We start from the raw sequence: 23,116 nt of genomic DNA, 5'->3' as shown, positions 1-23,116 counted from the left end.
GCGCGGAGGTGGGCGGGCCAAATGACCCCGGGAGGGGCGGGGCGGCTCCGCCCAGCGTGTGCGCCTCAGCTGCCGCCCGCGCGGCGCCTTTAAGGGCTGGCCTACGTGGCAGCAGCAGTGGCGCGGCCGGGCCCGGCGTTTCTTCCTTCCTTCCCGCCCTCCCTCCCTCTCTCTCTCTCCCTCTCTCTCTCTCTCTCCCCCCCGCGATCGTCTCTGAGAGCGAGGCCGGGCCCCAGGCGCGTAGCAGCCGGTAACACCCTCCCCCTCCCCTTTCCCCTCTTCTCCCCCGCCGCCATGGGCCAGAACGATATCATGAGCACCGCTGAGGACTTCGCGGACCAGGTGGGTGTCCCCGCCCGCCTTTCCCTTCTCCGCTCGGGCGGCCTTTGTGCGTTGGGCCGCTTCCTCGGGTGCTGGGGCCGGCTGTGAGGGGGCGCCTCGGCGGGCTCTGCGCTGAGGGGACGGGGACGGGGACGGGGGGTGGGTTAGGCCGCCGCCCTGAGGGGCCCAGCCTGGCCGCGTTAGGGCGGGCTGGGATGGCGGCGGCCGGGAGTGGGGGCTGTTCCTCCGGTGGGGCTGTGGGTTTCCTCGGCCGCGTCGTCTCCGGGAGGTGGGATGGGGAGGGGGGAGGCTGGGGGCCCGGCTCCCCGCCCGAGTGGAGGCGGCCGGCGCAGGCCCAGCCGCTGGGTCCCTGCGGGAGCGGCTGCCCCCTGCCCTCATGCGAGCTCTGCGGGTGTTCTTGAGCTGCTGGTATGGTGAAGCGAACCAGTTCTCCTTGGGAACTGGGCTTCTGCCGGGGGGTGAATGGGTGGAAGGAGAGCAAGAGGCCGAGCTGCTCGCGTCTTCTTGTAAGTCGTCTAGGCTGGCAGAGAGGGTGTAAAGGGGTGGGGGAAACTGGGGTGAGGTGGTGGTGACAGGAAAGCAAAAAATCTAAACCCTGACTGATATCCGGAGACCTGGACTGGAAGAGGCTTGCCAGCACCATAGTACTGTGCTTAGCATTGGGGCAAAAGGAGAGGAAAACGAGCTGATGTTGTCTTGTAATCCTTTTTACGTTTATTTCAGTGGAGGCCCTTGTGGATTTCTCTGTTTAAATAGAAGTTTGTGATCTCTTATTATATGTGAGAGCAGGAATATCTCGAGTGTAAGTAGCTGATCTGCTGGTGATGGTGTTAGAAAGATCTTCACTGTCATGGTGATTCATCTAATTGAAAGTAAGAGGCACCATCTAATCATATTTAGCAAGTTCTCTGGAAAATCTGATTCTGCCTGGTTCTACAACTCTGACTGAAGCAGTGTGACTTGTGTGGTGCACGATAACACGTCACAGCTCTGAGGGGGCTGTGCTGCCTCTGTGTCTTAAACTGAGTTTCACTGGGAAAACCTGTTCTGCACTTCCTCCCCACCCCCAGGTGGAAGACTCGTTTTAGAGACAGAGCTTCTCATGGTGTGTGGAGTATTCAGTTTGAGGGGTGTCTGGATCATCTTCGTTGTCCTCTGTTTACCTTTTCCTCACACTCCTTTTTAGAGGAGAAAATAAATTATCGCTATAGTGTTCAAATCATTTGCCAAAACTTACAACACTTGTCCTGACCTTTTTATAACACCTCTCTATTTATTCCTGGGTGACTATTTCTAGATGTCTTTAACACCCCTTTTTTCATACTACTGAAAGCTCTGTTGTCCAGCTAAAAATGCAGTTTGCTTCCTCCTGAAATGAGTTTTAAATGGCACAACTTTATTTGTGCTTGGCCCCATTCTATTTAAAGATGAGTCCTGTAGTACAGAATTTGGAGTATTTGCATATACTTACCCGTCAGATTGCAAAACAATTTTTATGGCTTTCAAATTAACTAACTCCTTTGATAATTCTGCTTCCAAATAGCTGCCTCGTAGCTCAATCAGATACTTCCAGTACTGTGTGTGCTGCGAAAACTCAGTATGATGCCAGTGTAGGAATGCAGAGATTTACTAAACAATAACCTTTGGTATATATTGAGAAGTTAACACTTGGCATGATGGAAACTGTTACTTCATCTTGGATTAAAAAAAAATATCTGGAACATTTGCACTGAAAGTATGTTGAAACTCCCTTTGATGGAGGCAGAGGTAGTGAAGCTGGACAATGACTGTTCTGGGAGCCGAATGCATTCTTAAAGATATCCTTGCTTTCTCCACTCCCTGTACTAATGTTCAAGACCTAATGAATCTTAATTTCTGTAGCCTAAAAGCCCTGTGGGTAAAATGTTACAGCTATTTCCATGGCTTATCAGTAAGTCCTGAATGTCTCTTACAGAAGCAAGAATAATCTGTTCCTTAAATTCAAACACTAAAGCGTAATTTTTCCCCAAATGCTATAAATGCTATTTGACATGGCAAATTATGCCTTGGATGCCAAGATACTGTCGGAAGTCTCCCCTGAAGTAGTAACAAATGGCTCTTAATCCAGAGGTGAACTAGTGCACTGAAGGTATGGTCTTACAAGGTGGCTAAGCTTGCCTGACATCTAGCTGTCAGTGAAAGGGGTTGTCCTACTTTTCCCAAGGTGGTGTTCCCCTTTTCTCTCTCTCACTAGCACTTTCTGTCACTGGACTAGAGAGATGAACTGTTGGGGGGGGGGGGGGAGTTGATTTTTTTTTTTTCCTGTTAGTTGCAAGTATCAAACTGTTTGGGTCAAGTGAGCACCAATGCTGGTGGTGGGATCACTTGTGATGAGAACTAACCATTGGTTTAGCTTGGCTGTAGCATAAGTTTGTAGCCCGCAGGTGCACAGTATGGCTGGTGAGCTGTTCTGCTCTGCGCTGTTGGCAGTTTCCAGGGACTGCAGCAGAGGAGACAGCTACTTGGTGGGTGTTGGGGGTGGTCCTGGTGATTTCAGAGAAGGCAACTCATTAGATATCAGGGAGGGCAGGAAAAGCCATTAAGGGTTCTTAAAATCTAAGTGATATTCAGTGCAAGGAAATTGGGATCTTGGTTCAGAATGATGCCCAGCTACAGGCTTTATGAATTGACTTGTTTTTAAGCCCCATAACACCAGCCTGATGTTATTAATTAAATAATTTACATACTGAGAAGTTAATCCCCTTTTTAGTGATTCTTGTTAAAATATTACATGCAAGCTCTTCATTGCAGTCACCATGTACTGCTGACAGTATTGTACTGGAAATAGCTGTATCTGGGGTCTGTACAGATTGTTTAGGGTTATAGAACTGGTTGTTTCTCCTCTGTAATCCCATAAGAGGGAGCAGATCTCAAGCAACTTTTCTGGTGTCTGTAATAATCTTTAGGAATGTGGGTGCCTGGTATTTCTGCTGTTCTGAAAAAAATGATGGACAAAAATGCAAGGAGACTATTGAGTCATTGTACTGCAGTGAAAGGACTCTAAGGGAGAACCAGACTCTGGGGGTTTTATTTAATTTTCCAACATAAATGCTGATGCATGTTGTTCAGCTAATTGTAACATCTCTGTATCCTATTTTGTGAAAAACAGAAGGGAAAAGAAAACATTTCATTGTTAGTCTGAACTTTTTTGTGGTTTATATTAAAAAAACTAAATTTGGAAACTCTCGATAACATAGTCAGTTAAGGATCAGTGCACTGATCCTTTATTATAAATCAAATAGCCTATTCTGGTTAGGCTGGGGAAGAATCTTCCCATGAAGAGAGATAGCAAAATGCAAAACATGACTAATAAATCCCATTTTAAAGATTTGATTAATAAATAGCCCTTTGGAAAAAGGAATTGGTATAAAGCATGCCTTAGAAGTAAAAAGCATTGTCATGAGACATTTTCCTGCAATTGAAAACCTGATTAAGACCTCTGGTAATGTTCTAGCGGCTAGAGCTGTTGTCTTGCTGTTTGAAATAAGTGGGAAAGCCTCTGTTCCCAGTTTTCACAAATAACTTGTAGACATTGATTAGCCCAATGTGATGGGTGTTACTGTCCCTGTGATTATTAGGTGGGATCTCCTTCAGTGGATATATACAGGTTGGTGAAAGGAAGTGATTTTTCTCTCTGCCAGAGGGTTGAGCATCCTATTCCAGAAAAGATCACTGGTGTCTGAGGCTGTTAGAGGTCTCTGTCCTCCCAGAACAAAGCAATCCCTTAAATGACTATGAGGTAGATATTTGGAATATGCCTTTATCAAAAACTCTAGATTAATAATGCTATGCAGCCCACAAGAGGGCTTTCTGTGCAGATTTGCAGACTGCTGTTCATCACCATGATCATAACTTCCCTGATCCAAGAACACACACATGTACGCACACAGAAAAGGCTTCTCTGTTTGGACGGAATATACCTAGGTGACAGCACAAATTCCCAACTCCTGGCTGTGTATTGGTCTTAAAATACCTGTAATTATGCTACAGTATGCACACTTTCAACAAAATGGACTGGATTTTTAATAAATTTGAAACAGTTGGAGGTGGGATGTAGTTTAGAAAGGATGATATTCCCTCTCTTTGGGGAGGCCTTTTTATGGATTTGACTTTTTCAAGCCTCCTTTTAAAAGAATGGATTTTGAGCAGAGATTTGATTTAGGGATCCCTGGATCCTCTTGTGCATCTTTGCTTGTTAAACTGCAAGGAGCATTTAAATCTATCTTTGCCTTTCTAATCCTGTTAGAGGGGGAAGTGGCAACACAAAGCCTCTCTGGTGTATGTTAGTGACTTGGCTGCCAACACAGAACCAGCTGTTCTTCTTTAAAATAGTTTTACTTTAGCATTTTGTTGTCTTTTCTCAAGATGTTTTGCCTCTTGCAAGGAGGCAATATGTGCCAAGAACAGTTGATGCAAAGCCTATAGCACAATAAGCCATCAAAAGATTTGATGTTGTAAGTTTAACACTGCCACCTCCATCAATCTCAACAGTTTTGTTTTGACTTACATGTATTGTGCTCAGTGTAGTGCATGTTTTGAGTCCCATGTCTTAGTTGGATATGTTTATTAACTGCAGCTACCAAGTTTCCCATATGTGCTGCTTTTATCTGTGTGAATCGTAAAGGAAATAGGAAGTGGTTTCAGGGTGCAGTGTTTGAGCCACATGTTGCTGGTGATGTATAGGGACAAAACCAGGGGGTCTGGTACTATTAGTTCAGTCCCACTTCTAGAGACCTGTTTCTTACAAGTTACTCTGTCCTTACCTAAATTACTTAGGTGATTTATACATGAATCCTCTAATTGTAAAATCACTTGATGTCTGTGATGCTCTCTTGTTGTTATCTGGTAATTGTTCTTTTCCTTTCTCTCTGGATCTCCATGGCTAGTTGTTCTTTTGGTTTGGAATTTTGTTCATACAGTCTGTTTCTGAAGCTTATTCACTTTAAGCTTGCTGCGTACCGGGGTTTCAACTTGTGTGTAGCTCAGTAAATGCAGCTTACGTGAGTTATGGATGTCCAAAGATGATGTGTGTCATGATAAGGTTGCTTAGCACTGCAGCTGCCTTGGGCTTCAGTCTTTCTGACTTGTCTTAAGCTGATTGGATGTGCACACTCATGTCTAATAGAGAGCATTAAATTCCCTCTATATACAACAAGAACAGGTAAATGCCTTCTTGGCTCCTTCACCTGGACTGTTGGCAGTTGTTTGACTTCAGGGAAAGGGAAGATGAGATCAGCTCACATGACCCACTTAAGAAGCAACAAAGATGAGGCCTGGAGGCAGATACCCTCTCTAATGTTCGCTTCTTCTTTCAGCCTTTCCACAGCAGTGGTTTTTTTCCTTTTCCTACGGATGCCCAGCACTTGTCCTCTTTCATTTCCTTCTAGACCGAAGTTGCCTGTTCTGCGTCTTGACAAGGCAGACTTATTTTACAAACAGCTTTTGGTTTTGTACTATTTCCAAAACAACTTTATCCTTAGTATTTCTCAGCAAGTTTGTCCCAATGCACAGTGAAATCCGGGAGAGAAGAAAGCTGTAAACCAAGATGTGGGTCTCATTCAGTGACAAAGATCACAAATTTTCTTCTGACTCATTCATCTAACTGTTGACATGGCTTAAAAAAGCCTGAAGTGGCAGCCCTGAGTCAGAGTACAGCTGCACTTAAAATGCACTTGATTAACTTGAATCTTGACCCTTAGACTCTGGATGCATGCAGTACAACTAGTGTAGTTTGCTCCAATATTAACTATTAAGCATGTTTGCCGGATTTTTTTCTTGTGATAATCTTCAGTTACGCAGTAAGCAAGCCTTGTCATCTGTATAGGATTTGGAACAGCCTTTAGTATTTGCTAATTACTGTGGCAAGAATAAACTTTCAGGAATGGCTTTAGTTTCCTTTCTCCATATTCCCATATATGCTGAAAGCATGCAATGCTGCCAGAACTTTAAAAAAAAAAAAAAAAAGGTATTCTGGCCAGAAAGAAAACCAGTCAGCTGTATTGTAACCTGAAGTCAATGTAAATGCTGAATGATGAAAGAGAAGGTTTGTGTGCCTTTTCTGTCCATTTTTATAATATAGTTCAATGCTGTCTGGAAGACACCTATACACATGTGGGTTCCCCTACCCCTTTTCATGCTTGATGTATTCTAATATTGCATAAATTGTATGAATCAGTGTGCCTTACAACACATTGAACTTTGTGTGGGATAATTGGGTTTTGTTAAATAGCTCCTTCTCCTAGGAGTTCTAACACAGGGATCTCTGTGGAGGCTGGCAGTTCTGCATGAAGGCTTGTGGCATGGGCATTTACCTTCACAAGTATCAACCTGCCCAAACTGTTCCTGTCACCTGAAGGTAGAAACCTGCTGGATAATCTTGTAAAGTTAGTTTTAGATTAAATTTATGTTTGTTTCTTACTAGATTGCGCTTACTCAAACAGCAGCATACACTGACTCCAAATGTGTCCTTCTAGTGATCTGGCTAAGCCGAACCTGTGCATGAAATGGGCCAGCCAGGTGCTAGCTTGCATTCAGAGTGACAGTGCAAATCCTAGTGAAAGTCACCATTAAGTAGTAACCAGTGTTGTTTAGGAAATGGGGTGACAGTTAAATGCTTGTCATGATCCAGAGGCAGTAAGGTTTCCTGTACACCTCACAGGCCTATACACCATGCTAGTCTAGACCCTGTTTGGCAGTTCTGTATTTGTTCCTTTATACTTACTGTAACTGTAGAGCAAACTAACCAGTGAACTTACAGGATGAAGAGGTATGTGGGACCAGATACATCTTGCATTCCCAAGAACTAAGGCTCAGCATCTGTTGCATGATGATATCATTTCCTTTTAACTGCTACACTGAACTGTATATATAAATGCCTATTTTCTTTCTGCAGAGGGTGCTATTTTTAATGGAAGTAGAAACTGTGTATACTTGCATAGAGGATAGAGGGTGCAATTTCATGCAACGGCTACACTGGTCTAATAGCTGCTTTTGCTATCCAAGTGCACATGCTTTGCACTGTTGCTTTTCTGAGCTGTTAGAGGGAACTAGCTTGGAAAAAGCTTATTAATGTTTCTGTCAGCCTGACTCCCTCAATCAGTTTGGTAGAGGCTGTTGAGTGCCTGAGCATGTGGGTGGGAGTAGGATTGCCCTTTCAGCTCCTGCCTATCTGATAGTTGAGCTGTAACATGAAACCCTGAGATAGACAAACTAAAACCAAGGTCAGCCTTCATCTAGTAAGAGCTCCATCAAAACACAGTTCTTGTATGGAAAGGTGCTGCTGGATTCTGCTTTTCTCCCAAGTCCCTGTCCAAAATGCTTTTTGGGTGGAGCATAACAGATTTCTCCCACTGCTCCCAAGTGTTCTCAAACTGGAGTGGAGAAAAATTTCACTAAATCCAACTCCCAAGTATGTGTTTCTCTCTAGATGTTGATGACCCTGTGTGCATGAGAACTGCTGACTTCAGAGTCTGCAGAGTGCATGGATCTGTTATGCCTCAAGTATCGCCTTGCCTTCTTTCCCTGCTAATGATGCTGTCTGCCCATGCAGTTCCTGAGGGTGACGAAGCAGTACCTTCCCCACGTGGCCCGCCTGTGCCTGATCAGCACCTTCCTGGAGGATGGCATCCGCATGTGGTTCCAGTGGAGTGAACAGAGGGATTACATTGATGGCACATGGAACTGTGGCTATTTCCTGGCCTCCATCTTTGTGTTCATAAATCTCTTCGGACAGCTGAGTAAGTGGCTCTAAGGCTGTTAAGGTGGATGCCAGAGTATTCCAGTGTGTCTGCCACCCTGGCTCATGTAAGCACTGTGAATCATGTAAGCATGGGATGCTTCACTGATTTCTTAATAGCCATTGACAGCTTAGAACTGATAGTACTACATGGGCTGAATGAAAAGAACTCTTAAATGACCTGCTTCAGCCTTTCCTGGAAGCAGTCTTAGAGAATTTCTTGTGACATACTACCTCTGAGTCAGAGATGCCAAGAATCCATTAGGACAATCTGTTTTCAGTTCTGTATGTGCATCTATAAACACATACCACAACCCCCGAATTCTGTAAATGAAATAACTCTTTTTCTTAAAAAGGGCAGTGTTAAGACTTTCTCAGCCTCCTGTTTTTATGGGTATTAATCTCAATAGCAAAGTCTTATCCTGCAGTTGGTACTCTTAAGCCTTAGGTGCATGTGTTGGAGATTTTCAAAGCCCAGGAATCAAAATAAGCCCAGAAGCAGAGCTTCTATATGTGTGCTAGGTGGGCTTAGGGTATCAGAAATGGAGAGAAGTAAAATTCTTTTCCATTTATATTATGTCCCTGATCTACTGTTCTTGATTACTCTGCCAATTTCTTGTCTTGTGTCTGGGGTTTTATTTATCCTCATTTTTGTGTAGAGAGTCAGCATAATTTAGTGTAGTTACCAGTCCTCATGTCAAAGTGGCAAAGGCTGTCAGTGCTTTGTGACAGAAGACTTGAGGAAGGATATAAAACAAAAGCTTTCAAGGAAAAGGAGTGCAGCACGTTTGCCCTAACAGTTATCTCATTTAAAAAAAAAAAAAAAAAATCTATGATGAGTTGAGTTTCTTTTTAACTTCTTTTAATGCTTTAACACTGATAGCTGCTGTACAGTGCTGTGTGTTGGGGACTGCATTCAGCATGTGCTTACCCTTTGTAAAATGAAAGAAACTTCTGGAATAATATTTTAAAATGCACTAAAACTTCTTGGTTCTCAAACTGATTTGTGCCAATGTGCCATTAAAATTTCCTGCCTGATGTTTCAACCGATGCACAGCTGAAAGAAATTGGAGTCTGCTCAGTTCAAAACAAGTTAGCATTCCTGCAGCATCTCTTCCTGTTAAGCCAGAAGTGTAACTGTGTTCAATTTCCCCAACTCAGGCGGCTGTATCCTGGTGCTGAGTAGGAACTTTGTGCAATATGCCTGCTTTGGACTGTTTGGAATTATAGCATTACAGGTAGGAGGCTTAAGTCTTCAGCCCTTCTAAACCATATCTTTCAAATCTCTCTTAGCCCCAGTACTACCAGCATGCATTTAAATACAACTCGTTCATAACTCTGGAATTTTTCTCCACTATGGCTTAGTGGCAGTCTTCACTGGCATTGAAATGTTTTGCTGCCTCTGTTCTGATGTGCCCAATAGATCCTTGGCTGTAATTGCAATTAGTCAGCTGGAGACATTGATTCAATACTTGACCTTGACCAGTTTTGCAGAATTAATTTGCAGTTTACCTGTATGTCAGTAACGTGCCAAATGTGGAACTTGTAGTTGCTTTGGCCTTCAGCACACAGCTTTTATAAAGGACTTTCCCCATCACAAAGGATCTTAGCTAGTAGCCTCCGTTGTGTTCAAAACCGATTAATTTTTGTGGGAGTTAAAGCACAAGTCAAATTTTGGCTTCTATCCCCTGTTTTATACTGACTCACTGGACCACATTGATGTAACCTGCCTTGTTTCCTTCTGTATAATATACTTGTAATTGACTTCTGCTATGGATAGTACAGGCTTGAGATTATAACATAAATTCAGAACTTCAGTGTAACTTATATGGTGTTTTAACCTGTTTTATTTTTTGCCTAGACTATTGCATACAGCATTTTATGGGACCTGAAGTTCTTGATGAGGTATGCCTAGTTCTTAAAGTTTTTATCAAAACAGAATGAAGACTGTTGTCTGTTCCTGCCACTAGCTGACAGAAGAAATTATCTTTGTACATAGTATTTACTAGAAAGATGTCACAAATTATGCATTTACATTAGACAAGAAATGACAGCACTTAAAGTCAGTAGAGTCTGTGTTAAACCATAGACCGTAGTTTCAGTACGGTAGAAGGGACTAGTCCCTAGCTAGTCCCTAGACTAGTCCTAACCCACTATAATCTAAATGCTTCTGCTACTAACCTCCTTGCTAAGAGTTTACAAAAAAAACTGTCTAAACTGGATCAGTGAGCTGCTATTATTTCCTAAATGGCTAAAATAGCAACTGTGCTTATGTGTGACTGAAGCCATTTTCCAAGAAAACTAAAACATGTGGATACTAGAGTGGTTTTTGGGATTTTAAATCTCTGATAAATTCTCTTAAGTAGAAGACAAGGTTATTAAACATGAGCTTTCTTGTCAAATCCTGAGTGATGGTTGGCTGTTACCTTTTCACCTTTCTCCTGAGAGGAGGGCAGGGGGCAGCACAAGAGCTATACTCCAGGCTTACTACAACCCTGTAAATGTGTAACTTCTTTTAGCAGCACTGCTGTTCTGTTTTCTCAAAGCAACCTCTGAACTACTTTGGCATAAATGGCTAAACCTGAGGTACAGAATAACTTCAACTCAACTGAATTTGTGCTGTAACAGATGCTAAGCAACTGTGCCTGAGCTGCAGGTGCTGGACTTCCCTGGCAGGCTGTATATGTCTGCACAGGCTGGTGTAAATCGTTGTTGTGTAGTGCTGCTGCTTCAGCTGTGAAGTTTAATGCAGACATGCATCACAAGGTGCAGAGTAGGTCACTCGCTAGCATGCAGATTCTTATTGAGTTGAAATTGCCAGATAAGACTTGAAATGTATAGATCACTGCAAACTGTAGTAAACTATTTCTTTTTTTTTTTACTCATTTCTATCTTTCTGTAGGAACCTTGCCCTTGGGGGAGGCTTGCTGCTGCTTTTGGCTGAGTCGCGCTCAGAGGGGAAGAGCATGTTTGCTGGTGTCCCTACCATGCGGGAAAGCTCTCCTAAGCAGTACATGCAGCTGGGGGGCCGTGTGCTGCTGGTCCTCATGTTCATGACACTGCTACATTTTGATATGAACTTCTTTTCTGTAAGTATCTCAATATAAAAGTATGAGTTAAGGAACTAGAATACAGTACCAACTCCCGGATTGGCTGCAGGACCTGCTCAATGCTTATAATTCAAGTCTATTTTTTAGTAGAATTAATATTTAGAAAAAGTTGCTAGATCATCTATGCCATGACAACCTGTTCTGCTGAACCTGTCCATGCTCTGTTCTGATGCTTGTGTATCTATTTAAGAACCACGTGTAAGCTCGTGTTGGCTTTTTTCCTTGCAGATTCTGCAGAACATTGTGGGCACAGCCCTGATTATCCTCGTGGCAATTGGCTTCAAGACAAAGCTGGCTGCCTTGACTCTAGTCATCTGGCTGTTTGGCATCAACATCTACTTCAATGCCTTCTGGACCGTCCCAGCCTACAAGCCCATGCACGACTTCCTCAAATACGATTTCTTCCAGACCATGTCTGTAATTGGAGGGCTCCTCCTCGTGGTTGCACTGGGTCCTGGCGGAGTCTCCATGGATGAGAAGAAAAAAGAGTGGTAACAGGAATAGCAACACTTCTTGGGACATAACATACTAAGTCCAGAACTGATTCTCTATGGATTCAACAAAAACTGCCAGCATTTTACACGTACATGCCCCCTTCCTATTAAAGGCACAGATGTTTTGAATTTGATTTACAGTGGCACCAGTAATATAATAGATGAAATCCTGTTTCTTCAAGGAATGTTGCCTAGGCTTATTCTAACTTCCTAGATTTGGAACTAACCCAAGGAACCTGCATTTTGCTGATGCTTCAGTGAGTTGCAGTAGAACAGTTGCTGTCTTTAATGTCAGCAACATTTTAAAATTTGAAGTACTGTGAGCAGATACAGCTGTATCATTCAGTGTGCTGTTGGGTTCTAGCTATAACTAAACAAGTGGATCCCCTTTCTCACCCTCTTCAAAACTGTCTTGTGCATAAGGAGTTCCATTGCTGGTTATAGCATTGCTTATCAAGGTGGAAAGCAGCATTAAAAAAATCACTGTTGTTTTGCTGCTCAGAGCCCTTTAATTCCATTTTATTTAACAAGAGGGAAGGTCTTTCCTGCCCCCAAATAGAAGGCAAAAAGAAAACCCTGAAAGTAGTTGTAACCCCCTCTAGGTAAGAAAATGGAGAGGGTTTTCTAATGTGTCCCAGTTCCATTCTTGACGGTAACAAGGGAGAATCCTGTATTACTAATCAGGAAGCCTGTATGGCTAATGAGATTTCAAGAAGGAAGGCGGGGGGGGGGGGGGGGGAGATACTCCTGAAGAGACAGAATGTTAAATTCTGTGAAAATTCTGTGCCAAAAGAACTCTTTATTCAGCATTCTTTCCCCAAAGTTGCCCCTCCTGAATTCCCAAGAAGGGAGCTAGGTTGTGCTGCAGGTTCCATAATAAGAGCTCCTTTCTGCTATTAACCAGCTTCCATCCATATATGCCCCAAATTCATATCTGAATTGCAGGTTATTGGTGAAAGTGTCTTTAGAATTACAAAAAAAAATTTTCCCTGCACTCAGTACATGCAAGATGAGAGCAGTCAATCTTCTAATCTGTAGTCTTTGCTTCTTAGATTCACTTCTGTCAGTCTCTCAGCTGTTGACTGAAGAGCTGGGGTGCTGAACCCTGGAGTACAGCCCCTTCTCTCTGCCATCTTGCACCACACCTGAGATGTGTAGGGAGGAAACATGGAAGTCAGCTGTGTGCTGCCATAGCCCCAGTTTTCAACTCTGTATGCAAATGGTTATAGCTGAAGAATGCAAGTGCAAAGCCTGTGCAGTGAATAAACAGCCAGGGATGTAACTTGCATGTTCAGAGAGAGGAACTCCTCAGCATAATGGTGAGGAGAGAGGAAGGCCCTGTTTTCACCTCTTGGTGCCATGACCTCTGTGCCATGAACATGCTTAGTGCTGCTCAGAGGAGGCATTTTGTCCTCTGCTAGTCAACTAGGTGAACCTCTTTCACTAGATTACGAAAGAATTCTAGAAAGCGTGAGCCCTACCAACTTGCTAACATTACATTGATCCTTGCACTGTTGTCTCCCTTGAGAAAGCTGCTCAACTGTTTGTTCAATGAGTAATTCAGCTGAACACTGCCAGCAGGAGCTATTTACCAGGGTCTCCTGGTAAGGACACTAACCTGGACAGTTCAGCTCAATGGTTGCTTTTTAGGAGAAAAAAACAGGCTGAAAGAACTGATGACAAATAGAAGAGCACTGTTGAATGTTAAACCAGTGACTTTCATCATCTTAAGGAGAAAATAGCCTATGTAATAGCAAGATGTGCTGCTGCTGAAGGAAACAAATTGGGGGGGGGGGGTAGATGGGAGGGGGAGACAGCATTTAAGGTCAGGTCATGTAGAAGGCTTTCTTTTAAATCAGTTTTGCAGGAGAAGTTTTCACCTCCAGTGTTCACTGTGCCTGTCTTCATAGCAAAACAAACTGGTCCTTTAGGTTGTGCATACACAGCACAGGATGCTTTTGCTCAATTTCACTGCAGGTCCTAGAATGGTTTTAGAATACAGGCAGGTTTTAGAATAGAGGCAGTCATTCTCAGATATCTTAACTGCTGTTGATGTTTGTAGTATTTATAAATGGAATGATAGAAATGACTCCTGTAAGTAGCCCTTCAGTTGGCTTTTTCAGCTTGTGTCCTGTCAAACTAAGGAGCTGGATGATGGACTAGTCTGAAATATTGACCAGTTTCCTCTGAAAATCAAGTCCCCTCTCCAACAAAAGGCCCCAGAAAAGGAACCGACACTGTCCCTTGCAGCAGAAATATTTTGGTACTAAAGGAGCACAGTTAAGTGGAAGGCATAAGATATTTCTAGGCAGCGCAATATGCAGGCTTACTAACTGTGAGTCCTGATACAGAAGATTCTGGTTTCCTACATGCACTGCTGTATTCATGCATCTCCCAAAAAATACAGTGACCTCTCCCCGTGGCTGAGAAGCTCTCACAAGCAGGATGTCAGCTATCAATTGGCTCTGCAAAGTGTTCTGGAATTCATTCTGAATATATTTTTGCTTTCTATGTGGAAAAAGAAATAAGTATAAATTCTCATTTTATGCTGTATTTTGTACCTTAGTTGTGTTTGAAAATGTTTTGATTTTTGGAAACAATCAAAATAAAACAATGGCATCTTTGTATCCACTTGGCGTGTGCGACTGGTGACACTCCACAGACGGGCTACCTGGAAATGCCGGTCAGTGGTCTTGTGTGCTTTCTCTCCCACCTCCTGAAAGCTATCTTTCCATAATGAGGTCCGAGCACTGGGCAGCCTGTGCTTGACTGCAGCAGTCATCCTTCCCTTGGTGGTGGTGGGGTGGCTCGTGGCTGTTAGAATACAGCTTAGTTCCACCCTGCTATTCCCCTCCCCAGCTGTAATGGTTAACTGGAAGGAGCAAACACTTCAGCCAGCCTTGTGCACCCTGTAGAATTGTTACACAACAGGCTTCAGGCCACATATTTATCATAAAATTTATTTGCCGTTCGTTGCTTTCTTGAAGTTCTTGGGTTTTTGATGATGACTCTTGAATTTCTTCTTTAAAGGGCCTGACTGTTTCTGTAGGAAAAAAAAAAAGTTAATCAGCTTATTTCCAAAACCCAAATCCTGCCCTTCCCAAGCCAGCTTAAAGAAGAGAAATTGAGTGTGGTCTCCTGGTTGCAGAGCCAGCCAGGATGTCTCCTTGCCCTACCCTACCAGTTAGCATCACTTTCTCTGACAGGCTTATGGTTTCATTCGATACAGTGAGTCTCCCCACAGAAACGAACCTCAACTTCATCCAGCCTTCACTTTCCAGTTTGATAGTCATAAAGGATCCAGCCCTTTCCTCAGGCTGCCTTAAAGGTTTATCTGTCTTTACATATGTAACATCTGCCTGCTTCCCAAACTAAGAAGTATCAGGGTATGTCCTCTAAGGCAGGACCTTGCCAGCTCCTCAAAAGAGGCAGAAAAAGGGGTCTAGAAGGACCCTGTGACTTAAAAAGGGTTTGTGTTTATCTGTGAATGAGGAGGAAGATTACAGAACCCACAAGACACACTTCAGTCTCCCTGCGAAGGCAGTGTGTGGCAGAATCCCACCAAAGCTGAGCTATTTATACAGGCAGGAACACCCCTAGTTACTGCAGGCAGGATAAACATTTACTGGTAGTAATTCACACCTCAGGATGGGAGTTAGCGGCTAGCACATGGGGAAAGTCTATTCTGAACAGCTTTGCACCTTCTGCTGGTTCTCAGACAGGAATAGATCAGACAAACACCTACAGGATGGGATCCCAGCTCCACGCTCCCCTCCTGCTGCACGCAGCAGTGTGGCTCCCACCTTTCCCCTTTTGTTGCCAACTGCTCTGCTGACATCCATTCTTCCACCTTCCTCTCCATTCACATCACCGTTCTGCTTGGCCCCATCATCCTCGCTGTCTGTTGCGAAGTCATCACTGCCCTTTGTGGTTTGTGGAGCTGCTGGGCTTTTTTCTGGGAAGAGTGCGGCTAAAATAGAAAGATTTAGCTCAGGATCAGTTCTCTGTGCACACAGGCTCTGCCTCCTCCTAACTTCACTTTGAGGGCATCTTAAGGGTGATTCGCCAAGCTGCTTCCAGTCTCTGAGCATATACTTGTCACTACTCAAATACCTGGGAAATAAACACACTGGTGTTTTATTAGAAACGCACCTGGTGCTCTCACTAGCCTCGTTCTGGGAACCGTCCAGCACAGGCGGTTCTGTGGTGTTACACCTCTGCTCTCCTACAGCAAGGCAGTGCCTCTAGATGTAAGCAAGCAGAACACCCTGAAAAACTTCTGTCAGACCCCAGGACTTGCTGAGAAACGAGGAAAGTAGAGATACCTAAAGCAGCAAATCCCCATGGATCTTGTATCCCTCCCCTCACAGCCTATGTGATCCAGCTCTGGTTATTACTTAGTGATAACTGCTATTACTGATTTTGCAGTGGTAAGTTTTTCCAAAACCCAAGAACCCCCAACTGGATGGAAGTCATGTGAGTAGCAGGGAGCAGTATAAAGAAGCCTGGACAAAATTAGCCAACGAGCTCCCTTCAGTACATAGAGGATACCAATGTTCTTACTCACGTGGGTACAGGTCACTCATGCTGTCATCCGTCTCCTCTCCATCCTCATCACTGGACTTTGGCTCCCAGAATTCCTCTTTTCTGTAAGGCTGTCTGCTCCCGTTCATTTGCTCATCAGGGTGGTGCGTCCTCTGCTTCTTCTGTCGCAAGCAGGCAGGGACGTACTCCACTCCTTCCTTCTGGCACTCCTCATCTAATAGCACGAGGGGTTGGGCAGCACTTAGCAAGGTCACCCAGTCACCCGAGTCCTTTCCATTTCCAGCTCTAGCTTATATTGACATATACTCAAAAGTATGTCAAGCTCTAACTCTAATATACATTCATGTAATCTACAGTGATAGTATGGACCATGAAAGGCAGGAAAGACGTTAACACAGACACTGTGCTGGACGTGCGAACCACCCTCTCTGGGGAAGTTTTAGAGCCGCTCCTCTCAAATAAGGATGTTCCAAGGTATTTGCTAGTGGCTGATTGCTCCCTACATCTGGGATCTTCCTTCCTAGCTGAGGAGCACACACAGCAACAGCAGTACATTACTGTCAATCTAAAGAAAACTGCCCCCCTCCCTTCATGTAGAGCTACTGGAATCTCAACGGGTCAGGGAAAAAAGTTGTCTGGTTTTATCTTCAGAAAAGCTACTTACATGTTTTTAGGGCCTTCTGATAGCGCTTCCCTTGGACATGACGCAGCACGTGCTCTGGAAACTTGTTGATGTGTCTGAGAGTGAGCTTGCAAAACAGCTGGTGTCTGACAAGACACAGAAAGAAAGAAAGAGCCAGCAACAGAGTTTAAGTATGCTATTACTTAATAACTTTTCACTTATAAGCACTGTGCTCAAAGCTGATAAATACTTTATAAATACCTTCCCTGTCCATAAAGACTCAAGAACCGTGTAAAGCTCGACCACTTTATGCCAGAGATTGAACAAAGTGTAAAGCACAACACACAGGAGGAAGAATACGTACAGATTCTTTGTGCTGGGCACTATATGGGGCTCAAACTTGCCATAGTCAAACTCTCTGGCTGTCTTTATCAGCCGCTGATACTTCTTGCCATTAGTATAAGCCTGCAGCTCCGACAGCCGACATGGCATCTCGTGGCCTGTCAGCCTGCATCTCACCTGAAGAAAAACGATGTCTGGTCAGGGAAGCCCAGGGGATTGCCCCAGAGCTGGGGAGGGCAAGAGAGGCCTCCAGCTCCCACCAGCATCCTCCTCCCCGGCCCTCTCCGACTTCCACAGCGGCAGAAAAGCATCCGGGCCAGGGAGCTTACTGGGCCCGAGCCCATCTGCCGGAGCACCCTCCCCGGCCTGCTACCAACCGGCCTCGTCCCCCCTCACGGCCGCCTCAGGGAACGCGGCCCCGGCCCCCCCTCACGAACCCCTCGGGGAGGCGGCCCCAGCCCCTCCCAGGGCCGCCTCCGGGGACGGCCCCAGGCCCTCAAGGCGCCCCTCAGCCCCGCACGGCCCGGCTCCATCCCCACCTTGCCCGGTTCCGCGAGGGTGAGGAGCGGGTGCTGCCGCAGGAACAGCCGCTCCTCCTCGGCCACCTCAGCCATGGCCACGCCGTCGGCGAGCCCGGGCCCGGCCATAGAGAGGCGCCGCCACACAGGAGAGCGCCTCAACTTCCGGTGCCGGCCACGCCGGGGTGCAGCCGGCACCATAGAGAGAGGCGGCTAGAGAGGGGCCTGACTGCCTGCCCGCCCGCACCGGGGCGGTCTGGGCCGGAGGCGGGTGGCGGCGCGGGAGACGGTGGCGGCGTTGCCATGGCGACGGGGAGGCTGCTGCTGCTGCTGCGCGCGGGGCCGCGGCTGCTGAGGGAGCGCCGGGGCCGGGTGAGGGCTGAGGGGAGCGGGAACGGGACCGGGACCGGGCTGAGGGGAGCGAGAACGGGCTGAGGGGAACAGGAACGGGCCCGGGCTGAGGGGAACGGGGCCGGGCCCAGGCTGGGGGGAACGGGAATGGGCTGAGGGGAACAGGCCCGGGCTGAGGGGAACAGGAACGGGCCTGGGCTGAGGGAAGCGGGCCCGGGCTGAGGGGAACAGGCCCGGGCTGAGGGGAGCAGGAACGGGCCCGGGCTGAGGGAAGCGGGGCCGGGCTGAGGGGAGCGGGCCCGGGTTGAGGAGAGCGGGAATGGCCCCGGGCTGAGGAGAGCAGCTCCAGGCCGGGTAAGGCCCCAATCCTGTCCAGGGCCTGTCCCCCCGCGGTGCTCGGCGCTGTCCGTGCGCCCGGCCGGACTGGCCCATCCGCCGTCCTTCAGCTGCCGGGGCCCGGCCGTTGGCCGCGGTGGGTTGGTGACCCCCTCCTCCGTCGCGGCGTGGGGACCTGTTTCACTGCACTAAAAGTGAGCAGAATCGGTGTCAAAAAGGCTGTAAATCTGTTCTCGTGCTGCTCCAGCATGGCGGGAAGGGCAAGTGCTCGGCTGGCATTTATTTCAAGAACAAATTAAGATGGTGTGTATGCGTGCTGATAGCATGGATGGAAAGGGGAAGGTCATTTGCTGTGCTATAGTCAGCCTAGTAACTGGAATTTGATTTTATTTTTTTTAAATTATAACCTAACCCGTAGTGTTTCACAGGCGGTTGCTCAGATGAGACTTAGTGCGTAAACAAAATTTAATGCAATCATTGAGGCAACTGGTATCATCTAGCTACAAATTTTACAAAGCAGAGACACCACAAAGGATCTTAAGGATCTTTCTTATTTCATGTAGGTGTCACATTGCTTGATCAGAAGAACATTTTTTGGGTATCCCCTAACTAAAGCAGGTTCTGGTCTGATCCAACAGACTAAAGGTAAGAATAGATTTGTTTGGGTTTCTGCCCTGTTTCCAACTTATACCAAGAAGTGACATTTTCTGCAGGAATTTGGCATCTCCTCTCCTGTACAAATCCTATTCCTCATTCTGTTTTTCTCTAGATGTTTGTTTGAGATTCTGCAGACCACAAAGTTCTACAACAGCTGCTGACGCATCTGGAGAGGACATTGTACTCAAATGGGGCCTTTTCCTGGTCCCTCTGACCACATTCTGTCTCGGCACATGGCAGGTACAAATAAATACTTCATTTCTTCAAGAGATGAGCATTTGAGGTCTGCCAGGTTTTGCCATCTCTGGCTGTTTAATCTAATGCAAATCACATACAGGGTAAAGATTTGATGTTGTTTTACCTACCTTTCTGTTTTCCAAGTGTCCATTTGCAAGTCTTTAAAGGAAAGATTCTTATTTTTTACACCTGCATTTCAGTATAAATATTTCCTCAAATTAAAGTCAGTAGCCTCCATTTCCATATCTCCAATTACCCTGCTTTAGGGTCAAAGGAGAAACTTATGAGAAAGATTTTAAGGCTTGCTGGGGTTATTGCATTGCTCTGTTCTACCACAAGGAATTACTTTTGTGTTTGTGTACTTTCAGGTTCAGCGACGAAAGTGGAAATTAGATTTGATTGCACAACTGGCATCAAGAATTACATCAGAGCCCATCCCTCTGACATTAGAGTATGGAACCTGAGATAGTTTATTGTCTACAGAGCACTGTCAGTGTGCTGGGGATATTAGATATGGTCCCTGCACTAATGAGCTTATGCTAAGCTAAACTGCATGAAAATGAAGGAATGCAATGGGAATCAGGACATGCAAGCAAATTAGAGAGATAGACATCCTGTTAAATTTTCTTATTTTTAGTAAAAGAATAAGTGAACGCTTCCCTATGGGATACTTTAAATGCATGTAAAAAGGATTAATCTCTGTTCGGGAGAATGCGGTATGTAGTTCATACCATACGTAATCCTCCTGGAGAAGGAGGACTTGGTAGCTGGTGTCTGTGATGTCCCACAGGGATTATTCCTGCAACAGGGAGTCTTGGATCAATAGCAGGCCCTGCCCCAGGTGTGGAGCAGTTGTGTTAAATATGAGACAGATTTTTAAGGTCACTTGGCCGTATGGCACAACTGTCAAAACAGTTCAGTTGTTCGATTTCATGGTCTGGGATGGGAAAGAAACACTCCCTGTTGGCTGGATGCACATGCAGCCTATCGACCTGCTGATCAGTGGTGTGTGACATTGAAGTGGCACTGGGTTACAGGTATCATGGCAAAGAATTGCTCTCTGGATACTCACTATCATCTCAATTTGATTCACTGTGATAGTAATAAAATATTAAGCCAGCTGCTTATTCCACGAGGTGTTTTGTCTTCTGTTTCTGTCTGGCAACTGGCTGTGGAGCGAACCATTAGGGAAAAGGAGAGTCCCACAATAAAATTCCCTAATTTGATTTGCCTGTCGCAGCCATGATTTTGTTTTCATACTGTTCCATGCAGCCCCATGGAATTGAAGGAATTGGAGTACAGACCTGTAAAGGTCCGAGGGCATTTTGATCACTCCAAGGAGCTCTATATTTTGCCACGGTCACTTGTAGACCCTGAGCGAGAAGCCAGAGAAGCCGGGCGACTGACATCCCACCCAGAAAATGGAGCAAACGTCATTACTCCTTTCTACTGCACAGAACTAGGGTAAGTTAATGAAAGTAATGGTTCTTGTGAGAAACTTACTTCTCTTTTGAAAAGCTGAATCACAGTGGTTGGGTTTATATAAATCAGTCCCTCTCCCTTAAAAGGAATCTCTCATAGTCTGTTAGGTCACTGAGGCTTGATTTGAAATTATATTTAAATTCCCCTATAATGTGCTCTGAGATGACAAAAAAAAGTGGTACCAAACGTACAGGTTGCTTCTTCCTTTGGTACTTAGTTCTAGGCAGCAGGAGGAATAAATTTCCTTTCACTCATGAGCCATATTTCTTTATGCAACTCTAGGGTCACAATTTTAGTCAACCGAGGATTTGTGCCCAAAAAGAAAATGAAACCGGAGACCAGGCTGAAGGGACAGGTAAGGGGGATACAGGGAATGTCGTGTGTTACTTTTTGCCCTTTGATAACCCAGAGGCACTGCTGAGAAACCCAGAAAGGCAGCAGCCACGTTCCACATCATGGGAGGTTACTTGAAACAGTCATTGTGCTTCTCAAAGGCAGCAAACCTTTTCTTCCCACCTTATTGTTAAGTAAATAATGCTTTTTACAAACAGGGAGCTGTTCCTGATCTGCTTTTTTCCCTGCTGTGTTACAGCACTACCCCACTGCAGGGCATAACCACTTGGATTTATAATCAGACCCTGCAAGAGCCCTATTTTTCTACCAGGACCTGGTATGCCCGAATATGAAATGAACCTTGAAAGATTCCTTTTTTCTCCTCTGCTCTTCTCTTCAGATTGAAGGTGAAATTGATCTCACTGGGGTGGTGAGGTTATCAGAAACCCGGAAACCTTTTGTGCCTGAAAATAACATTGAGAAAAACCGCTGGCATTACCGTGACCTGGAGGCTATGGCAAAGGTGACCGGTGCTGAGCCCATCTTTATCGATGCAGATTTCAGTAAGTCACAGAGGAACCCAACCCCATGTCCAATTTACATCAGTCTCCCTCCCCTTACTTTCAAGTAGTTATTTCCCCATGGCACTTGGAAAGGTAGAATCATAGAATCATTTAGGTTGGAAAAGACCTTCAAGATCAAGTCCAACAAGGTATTGCATCTTTCTCTTGTGTGCTCTGCTAGGTCTATTTTGAAAGTGATAGGCAGCCAGCACTGGGAACGGTAGCACACTTGGAGTGGTGCAGGTGGTGTTTGACACCTAGAGCACAACCAGCCACTTGCTGTAGGGCCACCTGCCCCACAGTTCTGGCTTTGCTGGGAACTTGGGAACACTATGGCCGAGGAAGAGGAGCAGGGTATCCACATGACTGACCACCTTGATCCCATTTCTCGCAGCAAGGGCAGCTCTACGCGATGCAGACTAGAGATTTAACTTGTGCACTGTGTTGTACCTACAGGAAGCACAGTCCCAGGGGGGCCCATCGGAGGCCAGACAAGAGTGAGCCTGAGAAACGAGCACATGCAGTACATCATCACCTGGTGAGTTACCCAGCCTGCATTTGACCTTCCACACGTTTCTTTTGAATGTAAGGCTTTGCCTGGCATTCTTGCTCCTGCACCAGTGAGACTGGATGAGCCCTTAAGCTGCAAAAGCCTAAAGCTTTAACCTAACATTTGCACAGTGATTTGACAGGTTTTGTGTCTTACTGCACTGCAGCTGACTTAGGGAGGTCCCATCCATCTTGAAAAGGTGTAAACGTGGTTTTGTTTTCTTTCATAGGTATGGCTTATGCGCTGCAACTTCATTCTTGTGGTACAGGAAATTTATACAAAAGATACCTCTGTGAAAGGAAGGGCTAGCTTTGTCTCTTCTGTACTACAGACTGCTGTCTTTTTTATAAAAGTCTGCTCTCGACCGATCAGTCCTGACTAACTGAAGCACCCAGAGTTTCACGGCAACATATTCAGTAAATATATGCAGCTATGAAGCTGCAAATGGACTTCAAGCAACTGATGCAAACTCTTGAGCTCCTAGCAGTGCGATTCTGGCTGCAGCTTGGAAGCACTGAACTTCAAAATTCTTAAGTGGCTGTTGAAACTATCGCATATAAATCAGCTTCAACTAGAAATCTCAAGGATACTTTTCTAGTGTGGTTGAGTGCAAGTTTTTAACTTCTCCACTGCTGTATTTTCCAAAAGATGGCAAGGGATTTTGTGAATCACAGTTTCTTCGTACTGAGCAGTCATTCGCAAAGTCAGGAGTGGTTCACAGCAGTTGCATCAGAATAAATAAAGGGCTGTGTGACTCACATTGTACATCTTGCATCTTAACAAGGACAGACCTGAATTAAAGGTTACTGTGGATACTAGAGTCTAGCTGGGTAGGGCAGCCTGTGGCTTGCAAGAGCATG

General features: G+C 45.3%; 3 protein-coding genes across 3 annotated transcripts; 2 read left to right on the top strand and 1 right to left on the bottom strand.

Moving 5' to 3' along the window:
• Nucleotides 1-35: 35 nt before the first annotated feature.
• Nucleotides 36-14,351, top strand: SURF4 (surfeit 4). The gene is made up of 6 exons (XM_049832066.1): nucleotides 36-342; nucleotides 7,931-8,117; nucleotides 9,278-9,354; nucleotides 9,978-10,021; nucleotides 11,019-11,205; nucleotides 11,455-14,351. Exons 1-6 carry the CDS (start codon nucleotides 295-297, stop codon nucleotides 11,719-11,721), a joined length of 810 nt encoding a protein of 269 aa, XP_049688023.1. The 5' UTR covers nucleotides 36-294; the 3' UTR covers nucleotides 11,722-14,351.
• Nucleotides 14,352-14,664: 313 nt separating this feature from the next.
• Nucleotides 14,665-17,921, bottom strand: SURF2 (surfeit 2). Its single transcript, XM_049832065.1, has 6 exons — nucleotides 17,769-17,921; nucleotides 17,252-17,406; nucleotides 16,930-17,033; nucleotides 16,288-16,479; nucleotides 15,524-15,690; nucleotides 14,665-14,763 (listed from the first exon to the last, which is right to left on the bottom strand). The coding sequence occupies exons 1-6, from the start codon at nucleotides 17,874-17,876 to the stop codon at nucleotides 14,680-14,682; spliced, it is 810 nt and encodes a 269-aa protein (XP_049688022.1). The 5' UTR covers nucleotides 17,877-17,921; the 3' UTR covers nucleotides 14,665-14,679.
• Nucleotides 17,922-17,954: 33 nt separating this feature from the next.
• Nucleotides 17,955-23,014, top strand: LOC126052024 (surfeit locus protein 1). Its single transcript, XM_049832064.1, has 9 exons — nucleotides 17,955-18,119; nucleotides 18,998-19,079; nucleotides 19,204-19,331; nucleotides 19,697-19,779; nucleotides 20,601-20,792; nucleotides 21,093-21,165; nucleotides 21,544-21,706; nucleotides 22,163-22,244; nucleotides 22,486-23,014. Exons 1-9 carry the CDS (start codon nucleotides 18,051-18,053, stop codon nucleotides 22,550-22,552), a joined length of 939 nt encoding a protein of 312 aa, XP_049688021.1. The 5' UTR covers nucleotides 17,955-18,050; the 3' UTR covers nucleotides 22,553-23,014.
• Nucleotides 23,015-23,116: the final 102 nt, after the last annotated feature.

This window comes from Accipiter gentilis, chromosome 29 (genome assembly GCF_929443795.1).
Source record: "Accipiter gentilis chromosome 29, bAccGen1.1, whole genome shotgun sequence".
NCBI lineage: Eukaryota > Metazoa > Chordata > Aves > Accipitriformes > Accipitridae > Astur > Astur gentilis.
This window is presented reverse-complemented; position numbering and strand designations above follow the sequence as displayed.